The 25,719-nt window shown below is 41.1% G+C and overlaps 1 protein-coding gene across 4 annotated transcripts in view; it reads left to right on the top strand.

Annotated features, from left to right (window-relative positions):
• LOC128701179 (uncharacterized) overlaps positions 1-25,719 on the top strand; it is a 185,745-nt gene that overhangs the window by 120,008 nt on the left and 40,018 nt on the right. For all 4 annotated transcript variants that reach the window (XR_011394034.1, XR_011394035.1, XR_011394036.1 and 1 more), the window contains exons 3-8: positions 8,593-8,705; positions 9,745-9,843; positions 10,500-10,650; positions 12,139-12,347; positions 17,175-17,418; positions 20,323-20,421. Coding sequence is in view for 1 of the 4 variants with exons in the window: in XM_070100552.1 (XP_069956653.1) it covers positions 8,593-8,705; positions 9,745-9,843; positions 10,500-10,650; positions 12,139-12,347; positions 17,175-17,418; positions 20,323-20,421 (915 nt within the window). In the remaining 3 variants the exon portion in view is untranslated. The remainder of the gene's footprint in view (positions 1-8,592; positions 8,706-9,744; positions 9,844-10,499; positions 10,651-12,138; positions 12,348-17,174; positions 17,419-20,322; positions 20,422-25,719) is intronic.

The following is a 25,719-nucleotide window of genomic DNA, read 5'->3' as shown; positions in this document are numbered from 1 at the left end:
TTCAAAGGCTTCACTGGCTTTCAAAGGCTTCACTGGCTTTCAAAGGCTTCACTGGCTTTCAAAGGCTTCACTGGCTTTCAAAGGCTTCACTGGCCTTCAAAGGCTTCACTGGCTTTCAAAGGCTTCACTGGCTTTCAAAGGCTTCACTGGCTTTCAAAGGCTTCACTGGCTTTCAAAGGCTTCACTGGGTTTCAAAGTTTTCACTGGCTTTCAAAGGCTTCACTGGCTTTCAAAGGCTTCACTGGCTTTCAAAGGCTTCACTGGCTTTCAAAGGCTTCACTGGCTTTCAAAGGCTTCACTGGCTTTCAAAGGCTTCACTGGCTTTCAAAGGCTTCACTGGGCTTCAAAGGCTTCACTGGGCTTCAAAGGCTTCACTGGGTTTCAAAGGCTTCACTGGGTTTCAAAGGCTTCACTGGGTTTCAAAGGCTTCACTGGGTTTCAAAGGCTTCACTGGGTTTCAAAGGCTTCACTGGGCTTCAAAGGCTTCACTGGGCTTCAAAGGCTTCACTGGGTTTCAAAGGCTTCACTGGGTTTCAAAGGCTTCACTGGGTTTCAAAGTTTTCACTGGCTTTCAAAGGCTTCACTGGGTTTCAAAGGCTTCACTGGGTTTCAAAGTTTTCACTGGCTTTCAAAGGCTTCACTGGCTTTCAAAGGCTTCACTGGGTTTCAAAGTTTTCACTGGCTTTCAAAGGCTTCACTGGCTTTCAAAGGTTTCACTGGCTTTCAAAGGCTTCACTGGCTTTCAAAGGCTTCACTGGCTTTCAAAGGCTTCACTGGCTTTCAAAGGCTTCACTGGCCTTCAAAGGCTTCACTGGCTTTCAAAGGCTTCACTGGCTTTCAAAGGCTTCACTGGCTTTCAAAGGCTTCACTGGCTTTCAAAGGCTTCACTGGCTTTCAAAGGCTTCACTGGGTTTCAAAGTTTTCACTGGCTTTCAAAGGCTTCACTGGCTTTCAAAGGCTTCACTGGCTTTCAAAGGCTTCACTGGCTTTCAAAGGCTTCACTGGCTTTCAAAGGCTTCACTGGCTTTCAAAGGCTTCACTGGGTTTCAAAGTTTTCACTGGCTTTCAAAGGCTTCACTGGGCTTCAAAGGCTTCACTGGGTTTCAAAGGCTTCACTGGGCTTCAAAGGCTTCACTTGCTTTCAAAGGCTTCACTGGCTTTCAAAGGCTTCACTGGGCTTCAAAGGCTTCACTGGGCTTCAAAGGCTTCACTGGGTTTCAAAGGCTTCACTGGCTTTCAAAGGCTTCACTGGCTTTCAAAGGCTTCACTGGCTTTCAAAGGCTTCACTGGCTTTCAAAGGCTTCACTGGCTTTCAAAGGCTTCACTGGGCTTCAAAGGCTTCACTGGGCTTCAAAGGCTTCACTGGCTTTCAAAGGCTTCACTGGCTTTCAAAGGCTTCACTGGGCTTCAAAGGCTTCACTGGGCTTCAAAGGCTTCACTGGGCTTCAAAGGCTTCACTGGGTTTCAAAGGCTTCACTGGGTTTCAAAGGCTTCACTGGGTTTCAAAGGCTTTACTGGGTTTCGAAGGCTTCACTGGGTTTCAAAGGCTTCACTGGCTTTCAAAGGCTTCACTGGCTTTCAAAGGCTTCACTGGGTTTCAAAGGCTTCACTGGGTTTCAAAGGCTTCACTGGGCTTCAAAGGCTTCACTGGGCTTCAAAGGCTTCACTGGGTTTCAAAGGCTTCACTGGGTTTCAAAGTTTTCACTGGCTTTCAAAGGCTTCACTGGGTTTCAAAGGCTTCACTGGGTTTCAAAGTTTTCACTGGCTTTCAAAGGCTTCACTGGCTTTCAAAGGCTTCACTGGGTTTCAAAGTTTTCACTGGCTTTCAAAGGCTTCACTGGCTTTCAAAGGCTTCACTGGCTTTCAAAGGCTTCACTGGCTTTCAAAGGCTTCACTGGCTTTCAAAGGCTTCACTGGCTTTCAAAGGCTTCACTGGCTTTCAAAGGCTTCACTGGGTTTCAAAGTTTTCACTGGCTTTCAAAGGCTTCACTGGCTTTCAAAGGCTTCACTGGCTTTCAAAGGCTTCACTGGCTTTCAAAGGCTTCACTGGCTTTCAAAGTTTTCACTGGCTTTCAAAGGCTTCACTGGGTTTCAAAGGCTTCACTAGGCTTATCTCACAGTTTCGAAATTTTTCTCAGTTTATTCCCAATTTAAAATTCATTTCCATATATATTTTTGTTTCAAAATTTTTCTACCCCTTATTTATTTTTGTAAAAATTATATTCTATTTTTTCCACAATTTTTAAATTTATAAATGAATAGTTTACTCTGATTTTTTTTTCATTTTCTTCTATATAAAAAAGGAATTTTGTCCTAGGGGCGTTACTCCCATTAAAACGTGTTAGATTCGCGTCCTTATCGACTGTTTGAAGGACATTAAGGCCGCAAATCGCATGAATGGTAAGATTAGAGCGAATGCTTAAGTGGATGTCTTGATCAGCCAAGCTATTGTTGCTTGCAACTTGTAGGCCTCTGGCAGGAACAGCCTGGTTGACTAGGTTAGCACGAGACGAGCTTGGTCCATGGCCGGGCTCCGGGAGTAGAAAGACTCTGAAAACCCATCAAAGGTAACATGTAGGCCGAGGTACACCCCATTGTCCAGTTATTTGGGATGTGACGGCTGAAGATTGTAGTCTCCGGGCACTGCCTTGTTTTGCCCTGCCCAAAAAGCCCTGCCCTGCCCCACCCTGTTTCACCTTGCCTCACCCCGCCCCGCCCTGCCCTTCGAAGCTCCGTTGTGCCCCGTGTGTAATGTTCACTCGGACAGTTACACTTCACCTCTCCATCGCTGGAAATTATCTCTGACACGGTAGAACCCGTGACCACACCAGCGTCTGTCCTCTCTCTCTCTGTATGTACTCACTTAGTTGTGGTTGCAGGGGTCGATTCACAACTCCTGGCCCTGCGTCTTCACTGGTTGCTACTAGGTCACTCTCCCGGCTCCATGAGCTTTATCATACCTATTCTTAAAACTATGTATGGATCCTTCCTCCACTATATCACTTCCCAGACTATTCCACTTCGTGTGTGTGTGTGTGTGTGTGTGTGTGTGTGTGTGTGTGTGTGTGTGTGTTGTATCATACATTAATGGCATGCAATATCAAATTGATAAATGCATCATCAAGTTGTCTATGATTTCTTACCTATTGGGCCTTATCATATCTACTACCAAAGCTGCGTATTGGATTTGCTTCTACCACTGCCTCATCCAAGTCATTCCACTTTTCAACCAACCTGTGACTAAAGAAATACTTCCTGAAATCTTCGTGTCTCATCTGAGTTCTTGGCTTCCACCTGTGTCCCCTTGGTCCTGGCCCTCTTAATTCACACACACTGTCCTTATCATCTCCTATCAAATCATCATAAAATGTCATGTCGTAATTATGTCTCCCCCTTCCCTTGTTCTCTTTGCCAAGGTCGTCAGGTTCAGTTCTTTAACCTCTTCTACATTCCATTCTGGTACTAGCCTAGTTGCAAATCTTTGGACTTTCTCGAGTTTCTTCACGTGCATGGCCGGGAGTGGGTTCCATGCAGGGGCCGCGTACTCAGTGACTGACCTGACCAAGGTCAGTCACTGAGGTCAAATTCCCGATCGCTGTTTTGAGGTTTGTTAATCTTCTGTATGAGGCTGACGTCATACGGATTATGTGTAATTCTTGGGCTGTGTTTGGCGTTATATTCTCCCCAGGTTATTTTTCACTCGTGATACTTGTAGTTTCACTCCGTTCTTGCTGTACTTTGTGCCCGATCTTTCCTCTAATTCGCATGACCTCGCAGTGGTTTAAATTGAACTCCAGAAACCACATCGGCAGTTTTTGTAACCTCTCGCTGGAGCTGATCACTATCCTCTCATGTTTCTCATTTTTCTCATTAGTTTCGCATGAGACTCTCGTAGCTCGATTGGTAGCGCACTCATTTCTCACACTGAGGTCCGTGGTTCGGTCCCCGGTACGGGTGGAAACATTAGGACTTGTTTCCTAAGACACCTGCTGTCCATGTTCACCTAGCAGTAAAATAGGTACCTGGGTGTTAGTCGACTGGTGTGGGTTGCATCTTGGGGACAAAATTGACCTGATTTGCCCGAAATGCTCTGCATAACAAGGGACTTTTTATATAGTAGTATGTCATTGGTGTCAGCTATGGTGAGGTATAAGTTGCATCATGTACTTGTGAAAATAAATATTATTGTTCCTTCTGGTAGGTCATTGTTGTGGGACAAACGTGGGACCCACTCTTTTCTCTCTCCCATTCTGATGCCTCTTCCATTACTGTTACTTTCTGTCTTCTTTCTGGAAACGTTTCGCCAACCAGTGGCTTCCTCAGTCTCGTACAGAGAAGACTGGGTGAAGATCAGAAAGGGTTTGAGGTAATCAATCCCTTATCCTGCGGTTGATGTAATCAGTCCATCAATCTTGATAAGATGAACTGATTACATCGACCCCAGGGTGAGGGACTGATTACCTCAACCATTCTTCTCTGCGTGGGACTAAGGAAGCCACTGGCTGGCGAAACGTTTCCACAATAAAGATACCCAGGCGTTGCACAAGTGTCTAATTTATCATTCTGTCGGTTTTTTGAACCAGTTATCTACTTCGTCTTCTCTCCCGTTCTGATGCCTCTTCCATTACTGTTACTCTATCTTCTCTCTCTCCCATTCTGATGCTTCGTCCATTACTGTTATTCTGTCTCCTCTCTCTCTCTCCCATTCTGATGCTTCGTCCATTACTGTTATTCTATCTTCTCTCTCTCTCCCATTCTGATGCTTCGTCTATTACTGTTATTCTATCTTCTCTCTCTCCCATTCTGATGCTTCGTCCATTACTGTTATTCTGTCTTCTCTCTCTCTCCCATTCTGATGCCTCGTCCATTACTGTTATTATGTCTCCTCTCTCTCTCCCATTCTGATGCTTCGTTCATTACTGTTATGCTGTCTTCTCTCTCTCACATTTCCCTTGATCCACTGGTACATTTTACATTTTAACTCTGCCTGTTCTTCTATTTTCTTAAATGATCTCTGGTATGGCACTGCAACAAGTACTTTCCTGCAACAAGTTGATGCAATACGTCTAACCCTGATTCTTTTTTATTTCGTTTCTGTGTCTGAACTCCAGGGACCAAGACTGTTCAACACCTTCTATCTTGAAGAGGGAACTTAGTTTCTCGAGTCCCCTGATCAGCCAGGCTGTTGTGCTTATGGTGGACTGCATATAACCAGCAGCAACAGCCTGATTAATGGAGCCGTCAAACGGGAAGCCTAGTCTGGGACCAGGCCGAGGGGTCAGTGACCCCCGGAACTGTGTACAGGTAGTTCCCCCCCCCCGAATATAATACGAGCTGTCCCCCCCTCCATCCCTTCCTCCTTCCTAAAGCAACAGGTGGTAGGGGAAAACAAGACAGGTGTGTAACGGTGTGTTCCACAACACATGTAGCAGCTGCTAATGTGCCACTGTCACACACACACACACACACACACACACACACACACACACACACACACACACACACACACACACACACACACACACGCGCGCGCGCACGGACGCACGCACGCACGCACGCACGCACGCACGCACGCCCTTAGAGTTGTCAGGAAGTGGAACAATCAGTAAAGTTACGATACGACTCATGGAGCAGAGAGAGAGAGAGAGAGAGAGAGAGAGAGAGAGAGAGAGAGAGAGAGAGAGGGGACTTAGTAGCGAGTAGCGAAGAGGCGGGACCAGGAGCTATGACTGGACCCTTACCACCACACAGGTAAACACACACACACACACACACACACACACACACACACACACATACATACATACACACATACACACACACACATACACACAAGACTGGGAAAGTCATTATGATTCCCCATATATAAAAAAAAACAGGAACAGAGAAGAAACAGGTAGCAGTCCAGTATCTGTTACATACCTGACATCTACCACTTACTACCACCAATACCACTACCACCTGTACCACTACCACCTATACCACTACCACCTATACCACTACCACTTATACCACTACCACTTATACCACTACCACCTATACCACTACCACCTATACCACTACCACCTATACCACTACCACCTATACCACTACCACCTATACCACTGCCACCTATACCACTACCACTTACTACCACCACCACCTACTACCACCACCACCTATACCACCATCACCTATACCACCATCACTTATACCACCATTTATACCCCTACTACCACCACCACCTATACCACCATCACTTATACCACCATTTATACCCCTACTACCACCACCACCTACTACCACCACCACCACCGCCGCTAACGTTTGCATACTTCGCACGGAAGTGGTCAACTTCCGGCCAATTCCTTTCCTTACCGCTATTTTGTTCAAACGAGTTTAAAATTCCATCACTAAGGAGATTTAATACACACAGATAATATCTACAACTTAAATTCATCAACTTGTCTTTTTTCAAGACCATTTTTATTATACTCTCATCCTGTGTTATACTGGTGTGGGTGTTGGGGAGGACACGTTTGCCATCCTGTTTTATACAGGTGTCGAGAGGACAGTATGCCAGAGCTCCTGTTCACCTCCCTACAGATCACTTCACACCACTTACATATACCCCCACTTAATTACCACTTTGTTTCAGGGGAAATACCCAGTGGATAAACTGACACACAGACCATACCCCCGGCCGGGATTGAACCCGCGGTCATAGAGTCTCAAAACTCCAGCCCGTCGCGTATGGTTTGTTTGCAATCGTGTCATTACGATTTCTTGAGTCGTGACACACGGATATATGCAGTAATCGCAAATGAGCGATAAAAGATACAAAAATAACCACAGGGAGGTTGTTGTCCTAGAAGTATCACAACTTCTTATTCTTCCTCTCATGGTCCCGTCCTCCTCGCCTATATATACTAACTCCCTCACTTTTTTGTTGCCGGGTCACCACATGGAGAAGATCCGGGCCAGGACCAGTCCTGGCAAACCTACCTCTTTTGTGTCTTTGTGACTTTGTAAATGGTCCAGGTCAGACCGAAACGTCGTTGTAAGTTTCTCTCTATGTGCGGGTTATTTGTGTAATGTTACAGTCACGGTATTGTGCCTTTTTGGTATCTAATCCTTTTATTTATCTCTCCCCTGTGGTTATTTTGCTGGATTGGAGAAATATGTACTTGCCTATTTGTGGTTGCAAGGGTCGATTCACAGCTCCTGGCCCCATATACAAGAATGAAAAAGGCTGTTTATATGGAAGGTCTACAAAAAAAAAGTCTTGGGTATATGTAGGTAATATAAGACTGCTTAGTGAAAAATATTGACTTTTCCGAAAGATAAAAGCACTAAGCTTGATCAGATGACCAAAAGCTCCATCTGTGGGTCATCATATGGCCAAGACCCGCGTCAGGAAACACCCTGTTTCCTAACAAACCTTACCTTACCTTACCTAGGGGACATTATTAATGGGAAACGAGGAAAAAGAAAGACTCATCACTGTCTCTTTACAGTCTAGTAAGATTTTCTTTGTAGTTAGCGTTTTCTAGGTTAAGGTTATTACATATGACTGCTCAGTGAACTAGTGCCAGTTGATGCTCACTTCCTGTACAAGTGTTGTAAATGATTACTCTGCTTAAGAGTGTAAAAAATCAACCTTTCCTTCAGTAGAGTCATAATAACTCTACTCAGGATGAATGAGGAGTCTACTTTATTCCTGCTATTATAAGTTTAACACTTAATAATGATAATATAAATATATATATATATATATATATATATATATATATATATATATATATATATATATATATATATATAATATATATATATATATATATATATATATATATATATATATATAATATATATATATATATATATATATATATATATATATATATATATATATATATATATATATATATATGTCGTGCCGAATAGGCAGAACTTGCGATCTTGGCTTAAATAGCAACGCTCATCTTGCCATATAGGACAAGCGAAAATTTGTGTATGCAATAATTTCGCCAAAATCATTCTGAACCTAACGAAAAAAATATATTTAACTATTTTTGTTTAGTATTAAATTATTGTAAACAAATCTAAAATATATTTAGTTGGCCTAGGCTAAAATAAATTGTTCTCGTTATAATAAGTTTAGGTAAGTTTTCTAAGATTCTTTTCATGGAAAATTATAAATTTTTACATTAACATTAATGAAAAAAATATATCTTTAATCGTATAAGAGAAAATTTAAGAAAGGACTTAATTTTAAATGAGTTCTTGCTAACTGACCAGTTTTACATATTCGGCACGACATATATATATATATATATATATATATATATATATATATATATATATATATATATATATATATATATATATATATATCCGTCCAGTATCCTTGCCTGATGGTGTACAGGCAACATTCAGCCTTAATGACTAGTACCAGTGTTTACAAATATCCAGGCAAAAATAATATTAAGAGTGTGGTCTACCTAATCTGTTATAGATTCCCGGGGGTTAATGGCCCCTGCTGTCCGGTCTCAGACCAGGCTTTCTGGATGATGACTCGATCAGCTAATGAGATTGATTTTATTTTTTCAGATGACTACACTCGCGTGGTGCTGAGTAGCTTCCCTGGCGTGCCAGGTAGTGACTACATCAATGCTAACTACATCAGAGGGGCCAGCGGCTCCCGGGCCTACATCGGCTCTCAGGTGAGAGAGAGAGAGAGAGAGAGAGAGAGAGAGAGAGAGAGAGAGAAAGAGAGAGAGACAGAGAGAGAGAGAGAGAGAGAGAGAGAGAGAGAGAGAGAGAGAGAGAGAGAGAGAGAGAGAGAGAGAGACAGACAGACAGACAGACAGATTGAGATTTAGATTTCAAGCCATAACTTAATGAAATTGAAAGGAACCCAAAATATTTCTTTTCTCATGCCAAATCTAGGGCAGAAACCACATCCAGTATTGGTTCCTCGTTTAAAAGAGCTGAGACACACACAGATGACAACAAAGAAATGAGCGAGATACTCAAATCTCAATATGACTCAGTGTTTAGTCACGATAACTCCAAACACACACTCCCTTCCTATACTTGTCGGCCCTGTTAGTCATCCAACAGTATTTATCTGGATGCACTCTGCTCGCTTACTGGAGACATATTTGGAAGATTTTCTCTGAGCATGCAAAGAATGACCCTCGGATATTGAATGTGAGTGGTCTTTGATAGCAGAAATTGAAAAGAGTTAATGGGATGGGTGACTGTGTGTGAGAGAGGGAGGGAGAATGGATAACAAGGTGGTGATGAGTCTTGAATAGTAATGAAGCTATGTGAATCAGTGTGTATGCTTTTTTTAAATGTCAAAGTTAGTTGTATTGTGTGGCTGCCTTGCCTGTGGTATGCCTGTCACCGGTCTGCCTGCCTACCTACCTGGAGGATGCTCCGGGGGTCATTGCCCTTGTAGCCAAGTCCTTGACCAAGCCTCCCGATGGATTAGGGCCTGACCCCTTTCCCCGCAACCCGGCTTGAAGCCACTTAGTCAGCCAGGCTATTTGTGCTGGTGGCTGGCAGGCCCACGTAACCCAGTTGATCCGGCTCTTGTAGCAGGAATCTGACCATCTTGTTATCGAACACCTTTTGTCTCTGACATCTGAATTACAGATTAGAGGATTTGGATAAGTTTTGGACGTGGGACCCAAGTCATTCCCATTCATCCGCCTGGATTATCACGCATTATTAATGTGAGTTTTGTGTTCGCAGGGACCGCTGCCCCACACGGTGCCAGACTTCTGGAGGATGGTGGTGGAGTGTGAGGTTCAGGTCATTATTATGGCATCCAACGAGACGGAAGGTGGCAAAGTGAGTTACCCTTTTATTACCTCGTCTTAAGAGGCACGCAAGTTCCCCTCATCTTCTAATAACATGTTCATTTTTCCACTATAATCTATCGTGTCCATAATTATTATTGCATTTGCTTTGTTTCATAAGGTGAAGCAAAGGATCTTACCTTAATTCATGGTATAACTTAACTACATTCTTGTGTTCCTACGAGCCTTTCGCCATCCTCAGGATGCCCTCTTCAAGGAAAAGTCTAAGTTTATTCAGGTATAGGTATACATAAATACAGTTACATAAATTATCATACATAGCAGCATATATGTAGATTACCCAGGATAACTCAAAAAAATATCAAAGTTACATTATGTGAGATACGAGAGAGTCACACTCAACAACTGATAATATCATCTATAGTTCTACAAGTACATGTACAAGGTATACAAACCATAGCTGACATCAGTGACATAATACTGTATAGAAAGCCACTTGTTAAGCAGAGCAATTCCCGCAAATTAGGTCAATTTTGTCCCAGGATGCGACCCACACCAGTCCACTAACACCCAGGTACCCATTTTACTGATGGGTGAACATGAACAGCAGGTATTTTATGGAAACACGTCCTAATGTTCAAGACTTTATTCCCTCCTGTTTTGAAATCCCGACTGTTTTTCTTTCAGCACAAGTGTGAGTGTTACTGGGTAAACAGCCAGAACGAGGAGAGGCAGTTTGGTAACGTAACTGTGTCGTTCGTAAAGGCTCGACAGGTGTGTCCAGACTTCATGGTCAGAACTCTCAAGATAAAGTACACATCTGACTCTGGCAAAACGGGTAAATGTGTGGATGCATTTTTTTTACCCTTTTTTTGTAAAACTATGGCTCTTCTTTAATAAAATGATAATACATTATAAGTTTCATTAGAATGATGGTCCATGTTTTGTTAGAATGATGGTCCATGTTTCATTAGAATGATGGTCCATGTTTCATTAGAATGATGGTCCATGTTTCATTAAAATGATCAGCCATGTTTCATTAGAATGATGGTCCATGTTTCATTAGAATGATCATCCATGTTTAATTAGAATGATCATCCATGTTTCATTAGAATGATCATCCATGTTTCATTAGAATGATCATCCATGTTTCATTAAAATGATCAGCCATGTTTCATTAGAATGATTGTACATGTTTCATTAGAATGATCATCCATGTTTAATTAGAATGATCATCCATGTTTCATTAGAATGATCATCCATGTTTCATTAGAATGATCATCCATGTTTCATTAGAATGATCATCCATGTTTCATTAGAATGATCATCCATGTTTCGTTAGAATGATGATTCATGTTTCATTAGAATGATGGTCCATGTTTCATTAGAATGATCATCCATGTTTCGTTAGAATGATGATTCATGTTTCATTAGAATGATCATCCATGTTTCGTTAGAATGATGATTCATGTTTCATTAGAATGATGGTCCATGTTTCATTAGAATGATCATCCATGTTTCGTTAGAATGATGATTCATGTTTCATTAGAATGATGGTCCATGTTTCATTAGAATGATGGTCCATGTTTCATTAGAATGATGGTTCATGTTTCATTAGAATGATGGTTCATGTTTCATTAGAATGATGGTTCAAGTTTCATTTGAATGATGGTTCATATTTCACAAGAATGAAACAGTGGCAGCTGGTACTACCCATCACAGAAGTTTTTATTATTATCACACTGGCCGATTCCCACCAAGGCAGGGTGGCCCGAAAAAGAAAAAACTTTCACCATCATTCACTCCATCACTGTCTTGCCAGAAGGGTGCTTTACACAACAGTTTTTAAACTGCAACATTAACACCCCTCCTTCAGAGTGCAGGTGCTGTACTTCCCATCTTCAGGACTCAAGTCCGGCCTGCCAGTTTCCCTGAATACCTTCACAGAAGTAAAGGTGGTAAAACTCTTATTGTAACCTCTGGTTGTATGTTACAGTGCAGGATCTGAAACACACGGGACCTCAGTTCCAATACTCGTCCATTCATCTGTTCCTTTAATATTAATGTATATTCACAGAAAATACTAAACCCCTGAGGGCTGTAAGGCACCTGTGGAATAGGAGTTAATCAAATTTGATACAGTGAAATGTAGCTCCCATTTCTGGATTAAAAAAAAAAAAAGTCCCTTTGTCACCATTAAGATATGTGTCCTTATCTTTGAAAAGATTTTTTCCATGCACTTTATCAATAACACAAAATTCCTTGATGCACTCACAGAAGAATCAACAGTCTTGCAAATAACTTAAATTCTTTGATTCATCCACAGAAGAACGTACAATCTGCCAGTTCCATTATGTGCTGTGGCCTGATCATGGAGTGCCAGAGACCGTACGACCACTGCTGGATATGGTGCGTCTTGTGCGTGACTGTCAGGCCTCAGAGACCTTACCTGTGCTGGTACACTGCTCAGCAGGCTGTGGCAGAACGGGAACCATATGTGCCATTGATTATGTATGGGGGCTCCTCAGAGCAGGGGTAAGTGCTTATTTTGAAAATTGGTTTCTACGCTATTATTATTATTGGTAGTAGTAGTAGTGGTGGTAGTAATAGTAGTAGTGGTGGTGGTAGTAGTAGTAATAGTAGAAGTAGTAGTACAGTATGCGAACCCTCCATTTAATGGACCTCGATTTAACAAACTTCGGAAATACAAGATGTAATCTGCTGTTTGAACTGATTTGGAACCAATGGACAAAGTCCATTTGTTTGAGAATTGACCGTTCTTTTTGTCCGTTATGATTATGGCAAACCATCATCTCAATCTGCCACAATTGTTTTAATGGCTCCGGTTTCCTTCCCTTAGTTTGTTAAATTGAGTACGTACTTTTTTATTACCGTTATTATTTTTTTCAATGCACCGCCTCCCACTGAGGCAGGGTAACATTATTGTTATTATTATTATTTCTATATTAATTTTATTGCTGACATTGTCATTATTATTTTTATTATACAGTATAAAAAATAAGTGCTAAGCCCATTTGGGTCATACAGTACTAAATGGTAAAGAGGGAAGGGAAAAATACCAAGGGGGGTAAAGTCAAAATCTGTGTTTGATTTCCTATAGATTTTTTTTTTTTTTTTGCATTTGCTGTTGTACTACTGGCTGTTGTATATTTCTGTCTGAATATAAAGTAAGGCAGTAGGCAAAGGGTAAAAGAATTAAAGGATTCTCTACTACCTTTTATTTCCATTTCTTCTACTTACATTTTCTCAGCATACTTTGCATGCTTATGAAACCTTTTAAAATTATATTGCCTATTATAACCTCTTCTCTTGTATAAATTACTAAATGTAAACAAGAAGAAAGAAACGTTTCTTCTTTTTCAGGTCACCCTGCCTTGGTGGGAGACAGCCGATGTGTTTAAAAAAAAATTGCCTATTACTATATATCTTTCTAGATACAGTGGACCCTTGACCAACGACATTAATCCATTCCTGAGAGCTCATCGTTAATCGAAATTATCGTTAGTCGAGTTAATTTTCCCCATAAGAAATAATGGAAATCAAATTAATCCGTGCAAGACGCCCAAAAGTATTGAAAAAAACAATTTTTACCACATGAAATATTAATTTTAATACACACAAACTGAAGAAGACATGCACAGTTACATGACACTTACCTTTATTGAAGATCTGGTGATGATTGATGGGATGGGAGGAGGGGAGAGTGTTGATGGTGTTAGTGTTTAGAAGGGGAATCCCCTTCCATTAGGACTTGAGGTGACAAGTCCTTTTTCGAGGTTACTTCCCTTCTTCTTTTAATGCCACTAGGACCAGCTTGAGAGTCACTGGACCTCTGTCGCACAACATATCTGTGCATAGAGGCCTGTACCTCCCGTTCCTTTATGACATTCCTAAAATGTTTCACAACATTGTCAGTGTCACAATTAAACACTTGTTCAGGTTTCAATTCTTCACTGTCTATGTACTCCTTGAATTCCTGCACATTTTTTTCAGCTGCTTTTTGGTCTGAACTGGCAGCCTCACCATGCCTTATCACACTATGTATGCCACTACGATTCTTAAATCTTTCAAACCAGCCTTTGCTGGCCTTAAATTCACTCACATCACCACTAGTTGCTGGCATTTTTCTAATTAAATCCTCATGCAACTTCCTAGCCTTTTCACATATGATCGCTGGAGAAATGCTATCTCCTGCTATCTGTTTTTCATTTATCCACACCAATAACAGTCTCTCAACATCTTCTATCACTTGCGATCTCAGTTTCGAAAACATAGTTGCATCTTTGGCAAGAACAGCTTCCTTGATTGCCGTTTTCTTGGCCACAATAGTAGCGATGGTTGATTGGGGTTTTGTGTACAACCTGGCCAGCTCGGAGACACGCACTCCACTTTCATACTTAGCAATGATCTCTTTCTTCATATCCATAGTAATTCTCACCCTTTTGCTGTAGGGTTGGCACTAGAAGCTTTCTTGGGGCCCATGGTGACTTATTTTGCAGGTGCAATCACTAAAAAGGCTGTGATAATATGAAATGTTCCGATTGTATGCTTGAAAGCAACCGCGGTGGCTGGCTGGCTTGTAAACACTGGCCAGAAGTGGACGCATCTCAGACGGAACGAATAGTGTTGGTCTAGTTTTTTAGCGCTAGTCGAGGCAAAATTTTTGTGTTAAAATGTATCGCTGGTCGGATTTAACGTTAGTCGATGCCATCGTTGGTCGAGGGTCCACTGTGCAATTCAATTAAGGGTATTTTACTATCATTAACACATGACGGTCTAATTATTATTATTATTCCATTCATGAAGTGCTAAACCCATAGGGATGACAGTGAATGGGGAATGAGTGGTAGACGGGTTTGATCTAGGGAAAGGAAGGTAAGGTGAGGGAGGTGTCTTCCAGTTCAGCATTAAAGTCATCGTCCCCCTAAGTTTTTTTCGTCTTCTCAACGTTCCTAAACATTCCCAGAATCTTTTTCTCTTATCACTCCTTTCACTTCCAGTCAAACATATAAATTGTAAATAACCCCTATTGCACATAAAGAATAAAAAGGCACAATACTGTGACTGGAGCAATACACAAATAACTCAGGTTATTTGTGTATTATGTACTTATTACACATCCCAGTTGTTTCTAAACCACTTAATTTTCACATTTATACCCCCTTGTTTGCTGCGCTTTCAAAATTGTCATTATTTAATGCATATTAGTGGGTTTCTTTTGTGCCTAACAATATTTTAATACATGTAAACTACATTACCTTTATACTGCAGAAAATAAATAAATTTAAATAAATTTAGGTAGATGGCGAGAATATTTTGAGGAACTTTTAAATGTTGAGGAAGAAAGGGAGGTGGTAATTTCATGCACTGGTCAGGGAGGTATACCATCTTTTAGGAGTGAAGAAGAGCAGAATGTAAGTGTGGGGGAGGTACGTGAGGCATTACATAGAATGAAAGGGGGTAAAGCAGCTGGAACTGATGGGATCATGACAGAAATGTTAAAAGCAGGGGGAGATAGTGTTGGAGTGGTTGGTACTTTTGTTTAATAAATGTATGAAAGAGGCGAAGGTACCTTGGGATTGACGGAGAGCATGTATAGTCCCTTTATATAAAGGGAAAGGGGACAAAAGAGATTGTAAAAATTATAGAGGAATAAGTTTATTGAGTATACCAGGAAAAGTGTATGGTAGGGTTATAATTGAAAGAATTAGAGGTAAGACAGAATGTAGGATTGCGGATGAGCAAGGAGGTTTCAGAGTGGGTAGGGGATGTGTACATCAAGTGTTTACATTGAAGCATATATGTGAACAGTATTTAGATAAAGGTAGGGAAGTTTTTATTGCATTTATGGATTTAGAAAAGGCATATGATAGTGGATAGGGGAGCAATGTGGCAGATGTTGCAAGTATATGGAATAGGTGGTAAGTTACTAAATGCTGTAAAGAGTTTTTATGAGGATAGTGAGGCTCAGGTTAGGGTGTGTAGAAGAGAGGGAGACTACTTCCCGGTAAAAGTAGGTCTTAGACAGGGATGTGTAATGTCACCATGGTTGTTTAATATATTTATAGATGGGGTTGTAAAAGAAGTAAATGCTAGGGTGTTCGGGAGAGGAGTGGGATTAAATTATGGGGAATCAAATTCAAAATGGGAATTAACACAGTTACTTTTTGCTGATGATACTGTGCTTATGGGAGATTCTAAAGAAAAATTGCAAAGGTTAGTGGATGAGTTTGGGAATGTGTGTAAAGGTAGAAAGTTGAAAGTGAACATAGAAAAGAGTAAGGTGAGGAGGGTATCAAATGATTTAGATAAAGAAAAATTGGATATCAAATTGGGGAGGAGTATGGAAGAAGTAAATGTTTTCAGATACTTGGGAGTTGACTTGTCGGCGGATGGATTTATGAAGGATGAGGTTAATCATAGAATTGATGAGGGAAAAAAGGTGAATGGTGCATTGAGGTATATGTGGAGTCAAAAAACGTTATCTATGGAGGCAAAGAAGGGAATGTATGAAAGTATAGTAGTACCAACACTCTTATATGGGTGTGAAGCTTGGGTGGTAAATGCAGCAGCGAGGAGACGGTTGGAGGCAGTGGAGATGTCCTGTCTAAGGGCAATGTGTGGTGTAAATATTATGCAGAAAATTCGGAGTGTGGAAATTAGGAAAAGGTGTGGAGTTAATAAAAGTATTAGTCAGAGGGCAGAAGAGGGGTTGTTGAGGTGGTTTGGTCATTTAGAGAGAATGGATCAAAGTAGAATGACATGGAAAGCATATAAATCTATAGGGGAAGGAAGGCGAGGTAGGGGTCGTCCTCGAAAGGGTTGGAGAGAGGGGGTAAAGGAGGTTTTGTGGGCAAGGGGCTTGGACTTCCAGCAAGCGTGCGTGAGCGTGTTAGATAGGAGTGAATGGAGACAAATGGTACTTGGGACCTGACGATCTGTTGGAGTGTGAGCAGGGTAATATTTAGTGAAGGGATTCAGGGAAACCGGTTATTTTCATATAGTCGGACTTGAGTCCTGGAAATGGGAAGTACAATGCCTGCACTTTAAAGGAGGGGTTTGGGATATTGGCAGTTTGGAGGGATATGTTGTGTATCTTTATACGTATATGCTTCTAAACTGTTGTATTCTGAGCACCTCTGCAAAAACAGTGATTATGTGTGAGTGTGGTGAAAGTGTTGAATGATGATGAAAGCATTTTCTTTTTGGGGATTTTCTTTCTTTTTTGGGTCACCCTGCCTCGGTGGGAGACGGCCAACTTGTTGAAAAAAAAAAAAAAAATATTATTATTTAAAATTTTAGTTATGGTTAAGTAGTACAATAATGTAATTTGATTTTCAGAGGTTAACAGAAAACCTGGATCTATTTGGCCTTGTTAAAGACATGCGACGACAAAGAGTGGCTATGGTCCAGACCAGGGAGCAATATATTCTTTTACACAGAGCTGTTCGAGAACTCTTTAAAGAGAGACTAAAAGTGATCGATGCTCATCCGTATGAGAACGTCGCCACTGATGGTACACCGCTCATCCTCCGTGAGAAGGAAAGTGACTATGAAGAGCTCTATGTGAAGCCTGAAAAACAAGGTATTTACCATTAAATATGTTACCACATAGATGGGGTCCTTCTATAGGTACATGTGAATAAAAGGATTTGAAGGAAAAACACTGTGATTTCTCTCTACAACTGTTTTAATATTCTACTTCTTCTGTTACCACCTCTTTTGTGTGTGTGTGTGTACTCGCCTAGTTGTACTCACCTAGTTGAGGTTGTGGGGGTCGAGTCCGAGCTCCTGGCCCTGCCTCTTCACTGATCACTACTAGGTCACTCTCCCTGAGCCGTGAGCTTTATCATACCTCTGCTTAAAGCTATGTATGGATCCTACCTCCACTACATCGCTTCCCAAACTATTCCACTTCCTGACTACTCTGTGGCTGAAGAAATACTTCCTAATATCCCTGTGATTCATCTGTGTCTTCAGCTTCCAACTGTGTCCCCTTGTTACTGTGTCCAATCTCTGGAACATCCTGTCTTTGTCCACCTTGTCAATTCCTCTCAGTATTTTGTATGTCGTTATCATGTCCCCCCTATCTCTCCTGTCCTCCAGTGTCGTCAGGTTGATTTCCCTTAACCTCTCCTTGTAGGACATACCTCTTAGCTCTGGGACTAGTCTTGTTGCAAACCTTTGCACTTTCTCTAGTTTCTTTACGTGCTTGGCTAGGTGTGGGTTCCAAACTGGTGCCACATACTCCAATATGGGCCTAACGTACACGGTGTACAGGGTCCTGAATGATTCCTTATTAAGATGTCGGAATGCTGTTCTGAGGTTTGCTAGGCGCCCATATGCTGCAGCAGTTATTTGGTTGATGTGCGCTTCAGGAGATGTGCCTGGTGTTATACTCACCCCAAGATCTTTTTCCTTGAGTGAGGTTTGTAGTCTCTGGCCCCCTAGACTGTACTCCGTCTGCGGTCTTCTTTGCCCTTCCCCAATCTTCATGACTTTGCACTTGGTGGGATTGAACTCCAGGAGCCAATTGCTGGACTAGGTCTGCAGCCTGTCCAGATCCCTTTGTAGTTCTGCCTGGTCTTCGATTGAGTGAATTCTTCTCATCAACTTCACGTCATCTGCAAACAGGGACACCTCAGAGTCTATTCCTTCCGTCATGTCGTTCACAAATACCAGAAACAGCACTGGTCCTAGGACTGACCCCTGTGGGACCCCGCTGGTCACAGGTGTCCACTCTGACACCTCGCCACGTACCATGACTCGCTGCTGTCTTCCTGACAAGTATTCCCTGATCCATTGTAGTGCCTTCCCTGTTATCGCTGCTTGGTCCTCCAGTTTTTGCACCAATCTCTTGTGTGGAACTGTGTCAAACGCCTTCTTGCAGTCCAAGAAAATGCAATCCACCCACCCCTCTCTCTCTTGTCTTACTGCTGTCACCATGTCATAGAACTCCAGTAGGTTTGTGAGACAGGATTTCCCGTCCCTGAAACCATGTTGGCTGCTGTTGATGAGATCGTTGCTTTCTAGGTGTTCCACCACTCTTCTCCTGATAATCTTCTCCATGATTTTGCATACTATACATGTCAGTGACACTGGTCTGTAGTTTAATGCTTCATGTCTGTCTCCTTTTTTAAGGATTGGGACTACATTTGCTGTCTTCCATGCCTCAGGCAATCTCCCTGTTTCGATAGATGTATTGAATATTGTTGTTAGGGGTACACATAGCGCCTCTGCTCCCTCTCTCAATACCCATGGGGAGATGTTATCTGGCCCCATTGCCTTTGAGGTATCTAGCTCACTCAGAAGCCTCTTCACTTCTTCCTCGGTTGTGTGCACTGTGTCCAGCACATGGTGGTGTGCCCCACCTCTCCGTCTCTCTGGAGCTCCTTCTGTCTCCTCTGTGAACACTTCTTTGTGTGTGTGTGTGTGTGTGTTTGTTTGTTTGTTTTTTATATATAGGGAGGTACCACCTCTAGAACTTTACTGGGGACCCTCATTCTCAGAGAAGACAAAATAAATAAATAAATTATATATATACTATTTTATTCATTCTAGAGTATATATCAGGTTTCTGTGTTATTTATATTGTTTATTATGTCATATTAGATGAATTGTGATAGATAAATAAGCCGTAGAGTTGATATTAGTGTCATATTCAAGTATTTTGTTCTGCCTCCTGAGAGCAGGAATTCTGCTGGAACGGATTAATGGCATTTCAATTAAATTAAACGAGGTAAATTGACTCAGCATACGAGCAGATCAGGATACGAGGAAGGTCATAGAATGGATTACACTCGTAAGCCAAGGTTCCACTGTATTCAATAACATATTATTTTGGATTTTAGTGAGATGCCTAGATACTGTTTTCATATTAGTTTTGTCAAATAAATATACGTATTTTCATATAGTTGGACTTGAGTCCTGGAAATGGGAAGTACAATGCCTGCACTTTAAAGGAGGGGTTTGGGATATTGGCAGTTTGGAGGGATGTGTTGTGTATCTTTATACGTATATGCTTCTAAACTGTTGTATTCTGAGCACCTCTGCAAAAGCAGTTATAATGTGTGAGTGTGGTGAAAGTGTTGAATGATGATGAAAGTATTTTCTTTTTGGGGATTTTCTTTCTTTTTTGGGTCACCCTGCCTCGGTGGGAGATGGCCGACTTGTTGAAAAAAAAAAAAAAAAAAAACATATTGAGCACATTACTTCATGTGATAAGGTCTTGACTTTTGAAGATATTTGGTTGGTATGCTTGGAAAGTATCCTACCTGTGACTTCCTTTCAGGAATTCAAGACCACTATTTATATATCTTGTAACAATAAAAAAGCTCTAAAATAAGCTGGTGTAAGTAACAGCTGTTAACTTGTAAATAAAGTTAGGAAACTGAACCTAACCTTGTAAAACCCTGTGTAAAAAAAAAAAAGAGAGAATAGGTTGTTTAACTTATAGGAATAGACAATTGCAAGTTGTTTTTATTTTCAGATGAGAGTGCCAAACCACCGCCTCCCACAACTGCCCCAAGTGCCGTCTCCACCCCAACAGGGTCACTCACACGCTACTCTCACACGCGAGGAAACGCAGGTGAGGAATGCTGAACTTCTTGGACTTACAAGTATTCTATTCTGGTATATTTTTCATAAAGTACCAAATATCCATCTTGAAACTAAACATATGCAGTCAAAATTTCTATATAATATGAAAAATGCTCATCTTTGCATCTTGTTTTACTAATCAGGCTCTTTTACCAATTTCAAATTATTTAATAATAATAGTTTATAGAAGAAAACTGTAGGTAGTAGGTTGGTAGACAGCAACCGCCCAGGGAGGTACTACCGTCCTGCCAAGTGTGTGTAAAACTGAAGCCTGTAATTGTTTTACATGATGGTAGGATTGTGGTGTCTTTTGTCTGTCTCATAAATATGCAAGATTACAGGCAAGTCTTGCTACTTCTACTTACACTTAGGTCACACTACACATACATGTACAAGCATATATATACACACCCCTTTGGGTTTTCTTCTATTTTCTTTCTAGTTCTTGTTCTTGTTTATTTCCTCTTACCTCCATGGGGAAGTGGAACAGAATTCTTCCTCCGTAAGCCATGCGTGTTGTAAGAGGCGACTAAAATGCCGGGAGCAAGGGGCTAGTAACCTCTTCTCCTGTATATATTACTAAATGCAAAAGGAGAAACTTTCGTTTTTCCTTTTGGGCCACCCCGCCTTGGTGGGATACAGCCAGTGTGTTGAAAGAAAGAAGAAGCGTTTATAGAAGAAAACTGTAGGTAGTAGGTTGGTAGACAGCAGCCATCCAGGGAGATACTACCGTCCTGCCAAGTGAGTGTAAAACTGAAGCCTGTAATTGTTTTACATGATGGTAGGATTGTGGTGTCTTTTGTCTGTCTCATAAATATGCAAGATTACAGGCAAGTCTTGCTACTTCTACTTACACTTAGGTCACACTACACATACATGTACAAGCATATATATACACACCCCTCTGGGTTTTCTTCTATTTTCTTTCTAATTCTTGTTCTTGTTTATTTCCTCTTATCTCCATGGGGAAGTGGAACAGAATTCTTCCTCTGTAAGCCATGCGTGTCGTAAGAGGCGACTAAAATGCCGGGAGCAAGGGGCTAGTAACCCCTTCTCCTGTATATATTACTAAATTTAAAAGGAGAAACTTTAGTTTTTTCTTTTGGGCCACCCTACCTCGGTGGGATACGGCTGGTATGTTGAAAGAAGAAGTTTATAGAAGAAAGTCTGAAATAAAAAACAAAAGTTTAGTAATTTATACAGGAGGAGTTATTTAAATTTCTGCTTCTTTCAACACACTGGCTGTATCCCACCGAGGCGGGGTGGCCCAAAAGGAAAAACTAAAGTTTCTCCTTTTACATTTAGTAATATATACAGGAGAAGGGGTTACTAGCCCCTTGCTCCTGGCATTTTAGTCGCCTCTTACAACACGCATGGCTTACGGAGGAAGAATTCTGTTTCACTTCCCCATGGAGGTAAGAGGAAATAAACAAGAACAAGAACTAGAAAGAAAATAGAAGAAAACCCAAAGGGGTGTGTATATATATGCTTGTTCATGTATGTGTAGTGTGACCTAAGTGTAAGTAGAAGTAGCAAGACGTACCTGAAATCTTGCATGTGTATGAGACAGAAAAAAAAAAAAAAGGCACCAGCAATCCTACCATCATGTAAAACAATTACAGGCTTCAGTTTTACACTCACTTGGCAGGACGGTAGTACCTCCCTGAGCGGTTGCTGTCTACCAACCTACTACCTAGTTTATTTAATTTTTTTTTTTTTTTTTTTCAACAAGTCGGTCGTCTCCCACCGAGGCAGGGTGACCCAAAAAAGAAAGAAAATCCCCAAAAAGAAAATACTTTCATCATCATTCAACACTTTCACCACACTCACACATTATCACTGCTTTTGCAGAGGTGCTCAGAATACAACAGTTTAGAAGCATATACGTATAAAGATACACAACATATCCCTCCAAACTGCCAATATCCCAAACCCCTCCTTTAAAGTGCAGGCATTGTACTTCCCATTTCCAGGACTCAAGTCCGACTATATGAAAATAACCGGTTTCCCTGAATCCCTTCACTAAATATTACCCTGCTCACACTCCAACAGATCGTCAGGTCCCAAGTATCATTCGTCTCCATTCAGTCCTATCTAACACGCTCATGCACGCTTGCTGGAAGTCCAAGCCCCTCGCCCACAAAACCTCCTTTACCCCCTCTTTCCAACCCTTTCAAGGACGACCCCTACCCCTCTTTCCTTCCCCTATAGATTTATATGCTTTCCATGTCATTCTACTTTGATCCATTCTCTCTAAATGACCAAACCACCTCAACAACCCCTCTTCTGCCCTCTGACTAATGCTTTTATTAACTCCACACCTTCTCCTAATTTCCACACTCCGAATTTTCTGCATAATATTTACACCACACATTGCCCTTAGACAGGACATCTCCACTGCCTCCAACCGTCTCCTCGCTGCTGCATTTACCACCCAAACTTCACATCCATATAAGAGTGTTGGTACTACTATACTTTCATACATTCCCTTCTTTGCCTCCATAGATAACGTTTTTTGACTCCACATATACCTCAACGCACCACTCACCTTTTTTCCCTCAATTCTATGATTAACCTCGTCCTTCATAAATCCATCTGCCGACACGTCAACTCCCAAGTATCTGAAAACATTCACTTCTTCCATACTCCTCCTCCCCAATTTGATATCCAATTTTTCTTTATCTAAATCATTTGATACCCTAATCACCTTACTCTTTTCTATGTTCACTTTCAACTTCCTACCTTTACACACATTCTCAAACTCATCCACTAACCTTTGCAATTTTTCTTTAGAATCTCCCATAAGCACAGTATCATCAGCAAAAAGTAACTGTGTCAATTCCCATTTTGAATTTGATTCCCCATCATTTAATCCCACCCCTCTCCCGAACACCCTAGCATTTACTTCTTTTACAACCCCATCTATAAATATATTAAACAACCATGGTAGTAGGTAGTAGGTTGGTAGACAGCAACCACCCAGGGAAGTACTACCGTCCTGCCAGATGACTGTGAAACAGAAACCTGTAACTGTTTTGCATGATGGTAGGATTGCTGGTTTCTTTTTCTGTCTCATAAACACGCTTGATAACAGGGATATCTTGCTACTCCTACTTACACTTTGGTCACACTTCACAGACACGCACATGCATATATATATACATACATCTAGGTTTTTCTCCTTTTTCTAAATAGCTCTTGTTCTTCTTTATTTCTTCTATTGTCCATGGGGAAGTGGAAAAGAATCTTTCCTCCGTAAGCCATGCGTGTCGTATGAGGCGACTAAAATGCCGGGAGCAATGGGCTAGTAACCCCTTCTCCTGTAGACATTTACTAAAAAAGAGAAGAAGAAAAACTTTATAAAACTGGGATGCTTAAATGTGCGTGGATGTAGTGCGGATGACAAGAAACAGATGATTGCTGATGTTATGAATGAAAAGAAGTTGGATGTCCTGGCCCTTAGTGAAACAAAGCTGAAGGGGGTAGGGGAGTTTCGGTGGGGGGAAATAAATGGGATTAAATCTGGAGTATCTGAGAGAGTTAGAGCAAAGGAAGGGGTAGCAGTAATGTTGAATGATCAGTTATGGAAGGAGAAAAGAGAATATGAATGTGTAAATTCAAGAATTATGTGGATTAAAGTAAAGGTTGGATGCGAGAAGTGAGTCATAATAAGTGTGTATGCACCTGGAGAAGAGAGGAATGCAGAGGAGAGAGAGAGATTTTGGGAGATGTTAAGTGAATGTATAGGAGCCTTTGAACCAAGTGAGAGAGTAATTGTGGTATTACCTATAACTAAACCCCTTTCTATACAAAGTTCAATCAAAGGGCTCCCATTATCATTTACACCTGGCACCCCAAACTTACCTACCACACCCTCTCTAAAAGTTTCTCCTACTTTAGCGAGGGTGTGGTAGGTAAGTTTGGGGTGCCAGGTGTAAATGATAATGGGAGCCCTTTGATTGAACTTTGTATAGAAAGGGGTTTAGTTATAGGTAATACATATTTTAAGAAAAAGAGGATAAATAAGTATACAAGATATGATGTAGGGCGAAATGACAGTAGTTTGTTGGATTATGTATTGGTAGATAAAAGACTGTTGAGTAGACTTCAGGATGTACATGTTTATAGAGGGGCCACAGATATATCAGATCACTTTCTAGTTGTAGCTACACTGAGAGTAAAAGGTAGATGGAATACAAGGAGAATAGAAACATCAGGGAAGAGAGAGGTGAAGGTTTATAAACTAAAAGAGGAGGCAGTTAGGGTAAGATATAAACAGCTATTGGAGGATAGATGGGCTAATGAGAGCATAGGCAATGGGGTCGAAGAGGTATGGGGTAGGTTTAAAAATGTAGTGTTAGAGTGTTCAGCAGAAGTTTGTGGTTACAGGAAAGCGGGTGCAGGAGGGAAGAGGAGCGATTGGTGGAATGATGATGTAAAGAGAGTAGTAAGGGAGAAAAAGTTAGCATATGAGAAGTTTTTACAAAGTAGAAGTGATGCAAGGAGGGAAGAGTATATGGAGAAAAAGAGAGAGGTTAAGAGAGTGGTGAAGCAATGTAAAAAGAGAGCAAATGAGAGGGTGGGTGAGATGTTATCAACAAATTTTGTTGAAAATAAGAAAAAGTTTTGGAGTGAGATTAACTAGTTAAGAAAACCTAGAGAACAAATGGATTTGTCAGTTAAAAATAGGAGAGAAGAGTTATTAAATGGAGAGTTAGAGGTATTGGGAAGATGGAGGGAATATTTTGAGGAATTGTTAAATGTTGATGAAGATAGGGAAGCTGTGATTTCGTGTATAGGACAAGGAGGAATAACATCTTGTAGGAGTGAGGAAGAGCCAGTTGTGAGTGTGGGGGAAGTTCGTGAGGCAGTAGGTAAAATGAAAGGGGGTAAGGCAGCCGGGATTGATGGGATAAAGATAGAAATGTTAAAAGCAGGTGGGGATATAGTTTTGGAGTGGTTGGTGTAATTATTTAATAAATGTATGGAAGAGGGTAAGGTACCTAGGGATTGGCAGAGAGCATGCATAGTTCCTTTGTATAAAGGCAAAGGGGATAAAAGAGAGTGCAAAAATTATAGGGGGATAAGTCTGCTGAGGATACCTGGTAAAGTGTATGGTAGAGTTATTATTGAAAGAATTAAGAGTAAGACGGAGAATAGGATAGCAGATGAACAAGGAGGCTTTAGGAAAGGTAGGGGGTGTGTGGACCAGGTGTTTACAGTGAAACATATAAGTGAACAGTATTTAGATAAGGCTAAAGAGGTCTTTGTGGCATTTATGGATTTG

Source organism: Cherax quadricarinatus, chromosome 73 (genome assembly GCF_038502225.1).
Source record: "Cherax quadricarinatus isolate ZL_2023a chromosome 73, ASM3850222v1, whole genome shotgun sequence".
Classification (NCBI taxonomy): domain Eukaryota; kingdom Metazoa; phylum Arthropoda; class Malacostraca; order Decapoda; family Parastacidae; genus Cherax; species Cherax quadricarinatus.
Note: the sequence above shows the minus strand (reverse complement) of the source record. Positions and strands in the feature narration are given on the sequence as shown.